Raw genomic sequence first — 13391 nt, forward strand, 5'->3', positions numbered from 1 at the left:
ATCGAAAAACATCAATATTGATTTGCCAACAAACAAGAATTCTGACTAGGCCAGTTTTATTAATAAACAAAAGGGTGAATATTATAGAAACTTTGTACTCTTTTTCCTGTGTTAAGACTTTGCTAGTAGCGTCTTGATAACTTGTGTTGGGCGAATTTTTAAATGTTTCCTATACGAGTATGTATTTGAGTTTCGTGTCATTGTTTATAATACTACGTTCTTTTTTCTTTTCGAAGCAGGATGTGGAGCGAATGGCCGCGCCGGCCGCAGTCTCAATTTGTAACTAACACTTTATTCCTTCGCTGTCATATAGGAAATTAAGAATTAGACGACTACTGACCATGTTTATTTGATTGATCATAATTTGACAATACTGCAGTGAGGGGTACAATTAAAACTTTCAAAGTTTCCATGTTTTGTTATTTTAGAGGTTTTATTGTAAAGGAGTGAATGTACAAAACTGAATAAAGACACAAGTCTTTATTTGCAGTTTCGAGAAAGGAGTGCCTTCATTGTAAATTTTTGAACCTATTATGTATGCATTTAAAATTACTGGGTTTTAATTTTTCTTAAGGATTATTATGTGTAAGTTCTTAGTGTAAGTAATCACTAAATACACATATGTTTTATCTGTATTAAAAATCCTATATTGTTTACTTGGAACGTATATTTACTTATGTAGTTATTAAATACAATATTTCACAAGCGCGTGTCAAAACTTAAAAGTGGCATCTGTTGATTTTGTGAATACAATTTGTTTCAGGCTTTATTGCGGGGTGCCCTGAGCCAGCAAAGCGCCGTGATATTGGTGTGTATGGCGATAGATCGCTACGTGTGTCTTCTCCACCCGACTCGCTACCATAGACATTCTAGTAAAAAGGTAAGTGGCAAGTTATTGTCATTCTATACCTCCACAAAAAAACTCGGCTGACGTAATGAAGGATAAAAAATTTTATCAACATAAGACAAAGGCAACAAACAGTTCTTCTCTAAACATTACGGACTGATATAGGTACGTAGATTTTCATGGTTAGTGTTAGCAATATTTATCGTCTTTTTTGGGTGATCACGTGTAGGTTAGATTCGTTTTGACGTTTCAACTACCCTTGCAGGAACCATCTTCAGGGCAAACTATGTTAATTGTGCATTTATCCAGAAACTGCAGTGCGCGAATAATGAAAGAGGTAATAGAATACACAGACACACAAATATTGGCGGCCTCCGTAGTGTAGTGGTCAAGACGCTTGACTCACGCACGGAAGGTTCCGGGTTCGATTCCCGGTGAGAACACAAAAATTAAAAATTACCCAAATATTTAATTTTGAGAGCCATTTTCAACGAGTTTTAAATAACTCACTATTAGAAAATAGAATCGAGTTGGGGTAGAGTGGGATTAGAACCACGGACCTTTGGTCCGTGAGTCCGAGACACTAGCCACAGGACCACAACCCGATTTTAAATTCCTTCTGTTATTCTTATTCCAACTGTTGTAGAGATTTGTTTATTCACTATGTTCACAAAGGTACTATTATCTCAGTTTCACATTTCGATAGCTAGCTGTTTTCTGCATAACTACGTTCAATTCATATTTATCATTAAAAAAATCAGTGAAATGTGATGAGAAAGCACAATGAATTCATTGGTTAGATTAGATTAACTGATAAACAAATAATTAAGCTTTTTCCATAAAAAGTCTTTACAAATTTCGCTTTCGATAAAAAATACTAGAAAACTTATTACTGAAAGCCCTTGGCCAAAGCAGCTTCAGGGTAGAAAAGTAACTCAATACAAACTACCTTAACTTTACTGCCAGCAAAACGTTTTCCTTAAACAAAAATCAGTAAAAGAAAGACACACAGTACATTACTGCTTAGTTTTTCCTTAACTAAGATAAATTTGGTTTGGATTCTGCGTTTTCTTTACTCGACACTACAGTAAATCTTCGCATCTCGGACTTTCTTCAAATTCATTGATCCACTTAATTCTAGTTTTTCCTTGACTGAGCTCATCCATGAAAAGGATTTGTCATTGGACGCAATTTTGTGAAGTATGTTTTTCCAGAACAAATGAAGTTGAGCGTGCTGTTCTCTCCTTTGCTTAGAAACACAAACAAGATATCAACAGTTTTATTTTTTATTTTTGCGGAATCATCATTTTGTGAAGCCCTTTTTATGTACATATTTTAGCGCCGCAAAATGCCAGGTGATCTGATTACAGTAATGTTTAAAAAACCGGACTTCATACTGAAGAAAAATCATAATTTTTTTATGTCATCGGCGGAAAAGAATTTGAGAAAAGATTGTCTTAATCATACAAAAAAAACGCCAATGTGTGTTTTGGGTGTCATAAGCGTAATAAAGAAATGTCACAAAACGAAAACCGAAAAAAAAAAGTGAAATGGATCAAAAAAAAATAATTGTATAAATGAAATCAATACAAATATTGTGGAGAAACGTTTTCATACATGACTTTTAAAATAAAATTGTTAAAATATATGTCTTCTCAAAAACGCGACATGTTTGGCCTTCACAGTTGTGGCGTCAAGATTCGTGACGATTTTCCATTTAAATTCAAACAGTCACTAACGAAGTTCAAAATTTAACCGAATCGTGACGTATTACGGACGTGGCCAATGCAAATAACCGGTTTCGCGGGAGTTAAAAATTGTACATTTATAAATATTTTTTATGCCACTAATAAGTATAAAAAATATATATTTTGACCTTCAATAATTTAAAATTGTTAAAAAAATAAAGTTGATATTTCCCTATTGTGAAATGTTTCTAATAATATATTGCGGTGTTTTTTGTCAATAATTCAGAAAACAAAAAAAACATTTTCTAAACTTTTTAAATATTTATGGTATTACATAAACTTTAAATCCGAAATAATAAACATAATACTTAAAAAAATGATCGCAAAATTCATATTCATGTTGAACGTTCAGTTATTTTAATGTAATAAAATCGTTGAACATTAGTGATATATTTACCTCTACGTTGAACATAGATTTATTTACGAATAATCATTATAACGTGCGGCGTTTGATTTCCAAATAATTTGTAGTTTTTATTTATTTTGGATTAAATTTACTATTTATTTTATGTTTGAGAATACGAATGGTTGACTGGAAGATATTGTTTTTAGCAATAAGTCTGCCAAAGTACTTATTCTTTGTACTTGAAGTTTAAAATAAATAAATATTTTGACTAACTGTGGTGCTATTTATGAAAACCAGTAGTTGTCTCATTTGTTTGTTATATATTGTAATGCTGTTGGTTATTCAAATAAATAATAAAAACATTGAAAAAATAAATATTAATACAGAAACTCTATACTATTTGAAATGTTATCAACTCGGGTATATTTAGCCCTTTTTTTAAATTTCAATGCGCTTTTTCAAATTTGTTTAAATCGGTGAAATGTTATTCTAAACTTTTTTATTATTATTTAAAAACAGAAATGTTTGCGTTTTTAAATTAACTAAAATATTTTTATTGCGTTGTAATCTTTTTTGAGCCGTTAATAACCGTGTTAGAAAATGGGAAACAAGTTGTGTTAGATTGGGATTTAAACCATAAACCTTCTGGTCTGGAGTCCACAATTCTATCCACGGGACTACAACTTATCGAATCAACTATATTAATTCAATTGTTAACTATTTAAAGACAATTAAATTTATTATTTTGTTTATATGAATCAATCACACATGCGACAGTAAATACACCTGAAGTTTTAAAGCAGGTGATCTTTTTCTTTTTTTTTATCCAATAAATCAGAAGTTAAATGTCTTTAAAAATCAAAAGATTTCACACGTGGCACATTTTGGGGACGTTTTAAACATTTTTAGGGTTGTGCTTTATCTCCGTGTCAGTAAATTACCCAAAGAACGACGAACATCTTCCCAGGAAACATTCTGTCATAAACTTCTTGAGAATGTCTCGACATTACTTCTTAAATATTTAAACGGATATTCAAGAGCATCATATTTCATTACGGGCTTTTTTACATGAAAATTAGGCGGAATTTCTTCGGATAAATCTCCGTAGTATCATCAAGTAGCAGATGTTTCGTAAATCACTTTACAAGTTAGTGGCAAAATTCAAGAATATATTCTCCAAGTATTTATGACCGAGGAAAGTTATGCGGCACTTGATTACCATAAAATACTCCGTATTCGGATTCTAATATGAGCTAAATTTAACACACGCACCTGACTTAAAAAAAAGTTTTATTAATATTTTATTGGAAATCTAACAACTAGGTACATTTTTATGATTAGGATTACACAAAAACATGATTTATTTCGTAAAAAGGAGTAAAATCAAGCAGGGTTAGTTTGAAAATTGCCGAGTTACAAGAACATTTGACATTTTTAAAAGTAGACAAATTAAAGCGATTTTATAAAATCATTTTACTACTGTCGGCACGTTATATAGGAAATTACATCAAAACCAATGTACTCCAGTCATACGATTTTAGTATCGGGAGCAGTGAAATATTGCAGTGTTAAACCACATATAAATCAAATATTTCACGTAGATATAGCCAGGAATCAAGCCATCAAAAATGCCGGGCGAATCCGTCAACCGCGGAGACTGCTGAATTTCTACCAGAGAGTTACCATCTAAAACACTCCTTCAGGAGTCTTGATCGATTTTGCACAACTTTATTTTTCATTCACTTGTATCAGACAGGACTGTGGCGCAGTCAATTAGATGGACAGCTGTAAAACTGCCGTCGCAGGTTTGATCCCCGCAAGCTTCGAGAAAAAAAATCAAAATAATATATTCGTTCGCAATGAAGAAGTTCAGTGTCTTTTTTTTCGTTTTTTATTAGTTAATATAATATTAAATTAGGCCAAATCATTTTTATTTTAATATGTTGTATTATCAGAGCTATGATTTATTAAAGTTTTGTATTTCTGAAAAAACTCCGCGTGTGACGTCAGAGGTTGTTCTATGACAGTTCTTCCGATTGGTTCGTTTACGGTGACCAAACCGGATATCGTTCAAAGCTCTTATATCATTGGATGGTTTATATGAACCGGTGACGTCATTCAAAGTAGTGCGTTTCTATTAAAATATTTATTTATATTTTTTTCGTACATTTTTAAGAAATTTAATCTTACAATTAAATGCTCTAATTTTTACCGCGTACAACAAAACATTTTTTGTATCAAATTTCCCGTAGGGCTGAAGTTACTCATTGGTTTGGGTGTTATAATTAATTTTTATAACCTCATACCGTACCCTAAAAAGAGGCTAAGCGGATTATTCCTCTTAAGAAAAAAACACTGAACTGTATTTGTTATTCATAGCGATTACCTTTTCATCATTAATGTTCTCCTTAGTTACTGCTAATATCACGTGTTGCTTAGGAATAAGCAGAGAGCGATTATAAAATTTATTTCAATATCTCATTTACCCGCCATGATAGCGCACTTTCTTTTACCGTTAAATGTATATTTTAATTTGCTTTCACCGCTCCGATTTCCCAAATTTCGGTTTCAATTCATCCCTCGCTGGTTAATTTAAACATTTACAAGGGTAGCAATTCATCATAACCAGCAGCCCTAAAAGATTAAACCGAGAAGTTTATATGGCGGAGAAATAAAGAACATTGTGGACAACCATAGAACATCAATCATCTTCAACGTCGCGTAAAATTTCACGGTTTTACTTGTAAAATATGACCCGGGAAAGTTTAGGCATAGTGATGGTGTCATATTAAGCATGTGTCGCTCGTTAATTTATTATAAAGCGTAGTTAATCTTAGGAGACCTAAAAAGGACCGCTAGTAGCTTGAATACAAAATACTATATTGTTTGCAATTTTATTCGTGTATATTTTACAGTTAATTTACTTCAGATGTTTGTTATTATTTACTATCATCATCGTCATTCCTTTTCCGAGTATAGCGTTGCGTAATAATTACACTTAAATAACATTACAATTAAGGTCAGGACTCGTAGAGTGAGAAGTCCAGTAGTCGAATCCAAAGGGCAGGCGAAGGTTTTATATAGTAGTCGGTATCGGAGGAGGGTAGAGCGGAGAAATGATTCAAACACGAGTAGTTGAGTGATACTAATTTATTATGGGGCCTTGTGGCCTATTTATACACAGAAAATATGCACGGCTTTCACCGGCCGGCCAATGGCTAGTGTGAGTTAGCCGACCAATCACGTCGCGAAAAGGAAAGTTCGCCCGCTCTATCCGTCTCCCTCTCGCCGTGAATAGTTTGTCTGATTTAAATATTTTATTTTCAACATGGAGAACTTTTGATCCCGTGTCTTAATTGAAATTATGATTATCCTCTATCAGCTGGATTGCGAATTCAGATTTTTTTATTAGATAGTGCTTAAGCACATTTAGTGTTCTTTTACTCACATACTAAAGTTTCTTTTAGTTTTTCTAAGGTAGGTTTAATCGCAATCATTACAATTTTATTGGTATATGGCAGATTTATAATACTTCATGCTAAACTTGCTTGAATTATTATATTTAGGGCCATACTCAACTCAACAACTTAGAAATACTTGAAATCAAAAAAGCGATTCATAATAAGAAAGAAATAAAAAATGACCAAATAAAAAATATTTCCTTTTTTATGTTTATTTTTTAATTTGAAAGAATACGGGTTACATGCATTTAAAAAAATATTTTCACTTTTTACTTAAGTCCACTTCTGTCTAGTTTTGAGCGTATCTATCTCGAATTACGCTACACATCCTTACAAGACAAATATACTTGGTGTGCCTTGATAAAAAAAAACTTGAATAGCTTTGAGACCAGTCGGTAGAAAAAATATAAAATAATTGGTCAAAAACAAAGTTTTTAAATTTATTTTATTAAAATAAATAACCACAAAGTTTGTGCCACATTTCAACATACTGTTTTTATATGATTTAGTTTACTCATTACATTTTACATTTATACATACATATTGGTCATTCTCCAGTTATTCCACATTATATCACAGTGATCTGAGTAATGTGAGAGTTTATAAAAACATTCACATTTTTTGAACTGTTCTTTCTGTTGGATTTTGCTGAGTAAAAGTACTGAAATCTTTATCTATGTGGATGAGATTCATCGGGCTGGATTATTTTACCTACTCAACAATGCCTGAAAATACTTTTCAACGTGTTCCTTTCTCAAAAATGTTCCTTTTTAACAAAATGCAACAGGGACGGAGAACATATGAAAGTCTAGGCATTTACAGGGCTTATGAATTGTCATTAGCTGGTTTAAGTGGCCAATTTACACATTTAGTAACATTTAACCTTTATTTTGTTTAAACATCAATATTTATTCAATTCTACCATCTGTTGATTTAAGTGAAGTCAGATTTTTCAACGGACAAAAGAATGGTTTTTAACGCTAAACCCTAAGAAATGCACCGTCCTACACATTGGCCCTAAAAATCCGAAAATAATATATACCGTGGATGGAAATCAAGTGCAAGCAGTAACGTCACAAAAATATCTCGGAGTTGTGATTACTTGTAATCTTAAATGGGAATCACATATTATCGAAATTGTCAAACGCACCAATTTCCTCTTATACTTAATAAGGAAACCATTCGCACACATCACCCAAGATTTGCTCCTCAAAATTTATAAAACATATGTTCCTCCACTTCTGGAGTATGCCTACCAAATATGGAGTCCCTTTTTTTTAAAAAGACATAGAGTTGTCGGAAAAAATCTAGAGAAGAGCAACTAAAGTGGTAGTTTGTCTAAAAAATAAATCATATTAAGACCATGTAAAGTTTATATTTAAAGCACTAACTTTGTGGTTATTCATTTTAATAAAATAAACAAAACAACTTTGTTTTTAACCACTAATTTTTATTTTTCACCGACCGGTTACGTAAACCTTGACAAAGAAGCTTGTTTGCTTTGAAACCGGTCAGTGAAAAATAAAAATTAGTGGTTAAAAACAAAGTTGTTTTATTTATTTTATTTTACATATTAAGACCGCTTAAGGGAGCTCGGGTTAAGTTCGCTGGAAGAGCAGAGGCAGCGTGGTGACATGATTGAAACGTTCTAAATCTTAACTTAGAAATATAATGTACCCAAGTTGAAATCAATGTTCACTATTAATGAAAACCGCCATCTTAGAGGTCATTCATTAAAACTAAACACTACTTCCTTCTCGTCCAACTCCAGGAAGAACTTTCTGTCAAATCGAGTTGTGGAGAAATGGAATGGCCTTCCCGAGAAAGTGATTGGTGCTAGTTTAGTGAATGTTAACTAGATGCACACAGCAATGTGTAATGTTTAATAACCATGTACTTGTACACTTGATATACACGCATCAGCTTAATAGCTGCTAGTGTATTAATTATAATAATAATAAAGAGCTGAAACTTTTATTCTTGCGAAGATATTCATCTGATCGAATTATTTCATATACTAGGCAACGCCTGAAAACAATTTTCCAATTTTGGACTTCATCTTGAAGTTCTTTTTTTTGATGCAATCGATTTCGATTCTTAGGGCGTGGAATCCAGCCTCGCTAAAGAACATTTTGCATACTCAAATTATTTTTGATCAAACAAACCATCACGCTGAGGAGGTAGGGAGAGGGGATAGATCACCATATCCCTGTCTGCATACATAAGTTGCTTCCTCTACATTCATTCATTTTCTCATGCACGCGCGACGATTATTTCGAGTTAGGACATGACTATTTTTAAGCATTTGTTGAATTTATTGGTCTTGTCACTGTCAATTTACAGGTCTAGGACATGTCTTTGTTGGTCTTTCCTTGTTTTCTGCATCTATTAGCATTCGCGTCGTAAATCCTTTTGGCCGTCCGTTTGCTGTCCACTCACTCCCCATGTCCAAACCAACGCAACATTATTTTTTTAGAGAGAGATCGCTATTTGAGAGCATTCAGTCTGCTTTCATTGTTGTTTTTCTTTATTCCATAATTCGCTTCCGCTCTCATACGCAAGAGTCGGCACTGGGACTCAATTTCGCTTCAATTTACAAATTTTTAAAATGTTTCAATAAACTCAATTAAATATAAACATCTCAAGCGCGTTACTGATGGCATTTTAATTCGTCGGTAGTTGCCTTCCTTGTATATTTCTCTCACATAAATATTTATATGTAAGTATATCGTGATTTGCTATTTGTTGTTGAGGGTAACGCAATATTTGCTTTATCTAAGATAAAGTTCGTATGGGATTAATGTGTCTTTTTATTATACATCAGTGATTTAATTACTTAACTTGAGTACCGATATTGATTAGTCTATTTGAACACATATCGCGTCATCCGATTTCATTTCAAAATCAATTAGAGAGCTGCATTTGAAATTAATTGCAAATTGCATAAGGAACTCTCCCGATCAAGTAGGTAATTGCTAAGTCTATCCGTGAATATTGGAATGTGAAGATTAATTCCTTTATTAATTTATTGTATTGTGGTATTGATCTGAAATTTTATTATTTTCTAATAAATGAAAATTCCACAACGTGCATTTTTTATATTAAAAATAAAATGTGCTCTTCTAATTTATTTATTTTATTTTTAAGTAGAATACATTTTATGGTTGAAATAACAATGTACTTTTAATTAGGAAATCCTACGCCAAAGAACGTCTTTTACAAGTTTAGTTTAGTCTGATTGTGCATATTTATTATACTCGTACATACGGCCTTAGCCAATTACAACAGTTACATAAAGAAACATAAATACAAGAAGCTGGACAAAAAGAACAATGTAACAAAGACAAATAAGAGCAATGAAATAACGGTATGTAATATATTCATAAACACGATAAACATATAATACTTCAAGTTAAACCATGCCAATCCATCTTCTTCCCACACTGTTTTAGTGGCGAAGAGATCTACAAAAAAACAGAAGATCTATTCCAAAAGATTCCAAGTTAAGGGACGAATAAGGAATTTTTGAAAACATTTTTGAAGTTATAAAGGTCTATGAAATACTGTCCATTAAAAAACATTTTTTGGCTAATTGTTAATAGCATAAAAAATAAATTTGTAATTTCGAATTCCCGCAAAAACGGTCATTGGCCACGCCCCCAATACGTCACGATGCATGTTCATTTGTTCCTTCCATTGAAATTTGCGTAGAACAATCTCATGAATATTGACGTTATAACAACCAAGGCCAAACACGTCGCGTTTTTCTACTAACATATTTTTATTAATTTTTTTTTTTACATTTATGTATGAAAACATTTCTCTTTAAGATCCATATTGATTTTGGAAATACAATTAATTATCTAATTAGTTTTTAGTTACTCCCACGTATCGGATATATTAAGTGTAGGGTATTGTTCCTATAGAACAAACAAAGATGGTGAAGGGTAATTATATTTATTTATTTATACATTTCATAAAATATTTATTTTTTTGTTTACTTTGTCTAGCTGAATGAAACAGTACTAACGATTTTCTTCTTATATTACTTTAAAATATTTTATTATTCAATTTGATTTTTCACTTGTTCTTAAATTGTTTAAATTTTCAACTGAATATATTGTATAATTTTTAGGTTAATTTTTATTAATAAACGTTGTACAATTTTCAGGTTTAATTTTTTTATAAATCTTGGGTAAAAGGATATTTATAAAATATTTTGCATGTATTTTACTTTTCTGTTGGTAAGTTTTTTTGTTAAAACATTTTCACAAGGTCAAAGGAGCTAATGATAATGTTTTTGATCGTTTGCAGTCATTAGCTTCAGGAAAGCATTAACGAGACGATAAAATAGGGAAAAAACATACATAAAAAACGACATACCTAGTTGACTTATGTACTGTATTTAAGGCGGCCTCCGTGGTGTAGTGGTCAAGACGCTTGACTCACCCACAGAAGGTTCCGGGTTCGATTCCCGGTGAGAACACAAAAATTATAATGTGATTTTTCTCAAGCCTGGGTGCTCTGTGATGTATTTCACCGCTGTAATTAGGCCTCTTGGCCTGTTGTGGTGCAAAAAAAAAAAATGAAAAGTACTTGAGATTATTTTTTGATAATATAAGAACAATTTTTTATCACAAAGGATACATTTTTGTTTTAATAAAAGTAAATCATGTTATTCATGCATGGTTGTAATCTGATAAAAAGATGGTTGTTTTTTTTTTTTAAATTGCGATTTTAAAAAAATAGGTAAACATGCACTAAATCAAATCAATATTTTTCTTAAGTATTTCTATTAAAAAATATACTAAAAAGTTTTACATAACTAAAACATTATTACAATATTTGAGTTTGTCCAAACGTTCATAGACAAAAGACTGAATTTCACCCCCTTGGGGGTCTGTATGTGAAATAATTCAGTCAGATGAATCTCTTCACAACAATAAAGGTTTCAGCTTTTTAACTTTACTAAAATCTACAGATGGAAGAATTGAAGAAATATGGATGTTTAAACGTAAGCAAAATGGTGAATGTTACACAGCGTGAATGTTACACAGGCCACTTAAACCAGCCAATGACAGGTCATAAGCCCTGTAAATGACTTGACTTCCATATTCCCTTATTTCAGGTATTCTCCATCCCTGTTGTAATATGTTAAAACATTATTACTTTTCGACCAGCAGATTACGGCCCTTAAAGTTTATATCACACTTTGGTACATTGATTCTCATTTATAGATTAAATATAAAAGTAAAATTTGCTTTAATGATAAAAAGATAATAAATTTAACAAAAGAACTGCGTTGTCTCAATCTTGAGTGTAAGTTTAAAAAAAAATCTAGCATTTTAAATTACATTAATGGCGTGGTATTTTCTTTTACTTTTATGTGAAATTATTATTTATTTTTTATTCACTTATAAATTTATTACAAAAAAATAATAAACATACTTAATAACAGGGAATCTATATAAAACCAATTAATGTAAAATGAAAACGGAGTGTTCTCTGTTTATGATAGTCTCCATCTAACATGGCACAGCCTGCAAGATGGAGATTTTTTTATCTTAGAGCGTTAGTAGTCCTATACTAATAAAACAATAACATAAAAAAGAAAAACTAAAACTACTTAATTATAAATGCCTTGCTAGTCAAATGTAAGAAATTAAAACTCATTATTATAAAAATATAATGTAAATATATGTGCCAAGAATACATGTTACTTAAACATAAATAATATAGTATAATATATAATAAAACAAATATAAAGCAATGAAATACATAAAAATATAAATAATACGTCTACCAATTATATAAAGAACTACGTTTATTGATTTACATATATTTTTCAAAAAAACCTCTCGATACACTATTTTTAAGTGCAGTTATTTTTATTTTAAAATTTGTTTTACATTTTGAGTCTTTTATATTTGGCGATAAATCATTAAATATTTTGGAGCAATTACATTGTATTGCTTTTTACCAAAGGCGGCCTAATAATGCCTTCAGTAATAATTTAATGAATATTTTGGTCGTAAATGATTCATTAACAGTATGTTTTTAGTAAAATTTTAACACAATTCAACTGCATTAAGTTAAGTTCAATTAAAAACGCAATGTATTTAGATCATCTTCAAAACAATAAAATATTTCAAATTAAATAACCATTAAAATATTTTCTATATTCACCCTGCCTGGAATCGAACCCAGGACCTCCAGAACAATAAACGAACTCATCAACCAATACACAAAGAGGTACATCTATCTGCAATCAACTTTTTTTTAGGAATTTTACATGAGAGCAGTCATTGATTCGAAAACACTTGTCCAGATTTCTGGTTATATTTCTCACATAGAATTGTATTTTTTTCCGCTTGAATACAGATAAACTGACTTAAAGAAACATAATTGTTTCAAGAACGCTTAATGCAAAATAGATTTTAAATTAAGGCAGCAAAGATGTTAACAGATGATGCACTGTCAGAGTTCTCACATTTTGGACTCCTGGGAACGTAAAACGAAAATTCTTCTCTCTGTTCCTAGCTGAATAATCAATCTATCCTTTGATAAAGGTCCTGACAAATTTTCCTACAAGTTGACACTCCTCCCATGTATTTCGGAACACTTCAAATAAATATTAAAATGGGAATTGGGAAATGGAAAACGATGACTACATAGGTATAGTAAATACATGTAATGGGGAATTATAATTAAGATGGATTTTGATTGATCAGTTTGGGACAATTTAAGTGATAGCCCAAAGGATTTTCATTTGTATTAAAAGCTTAATAAATTACCTATGACTGTCAAAAACGACGAAAAAATCTTCAGCTATGGAGTAATATATAAAAAATAGAAACTTTTGGAAATACGTTTTATAATAACAATTGCTTTCTTCTTGTGGTGCTTTGTCAGGTCCCTCCGACGTTGGCGATCGCTACAACGAAAGCATTTCAGTCATGCGCTACTTTTATATTCCGCAGCCAGGACGA

The 13391-nt window shown here is 31.4% G+C and overlaps 1 protein-coding gene across 1 annotated transcript in view; it reads left to right on the forward strand.

Annotated features, from left to right (window-relative positions):
• Positions 1-240: 240 nt before the first annotated feature.
• The window catches only part of LOC148275154 (5-hydroxytryptamine receptor 5B), a gene marked incomplete at its 3' end in the record, with an annotated part of 75651 nt that continues 62500 nt past the window's right edge, over positions 241-13391 (forward strand). The window contains exons 1-2 of the mRNA XM_088236090.1: positions 241-279; positions 764-880. Coding sequence (XP_088092216.1) covers positions 241-279; positions 764-880 — 156 coding nt within the window. The remainder of the gene's footprint in view (positions 280-763; positions 881-13391) is intronic.

This window comes from Micrasema longulum, unplaced genomic scaffold (assembly GCF_059751315.1).
Source record: "Micrasema longulum isolate JH-2025_06_02 unplaced genomic scaffold, ASM5975131v1 h1tg001499l, whole genome shotgun sequence".
Lineage (NCBI taxonomy): Eukaryota > Metazoa > Arthropoda > Insecta > Trichoptera > Brachycentridae > Micrasema > Micrasema longulum.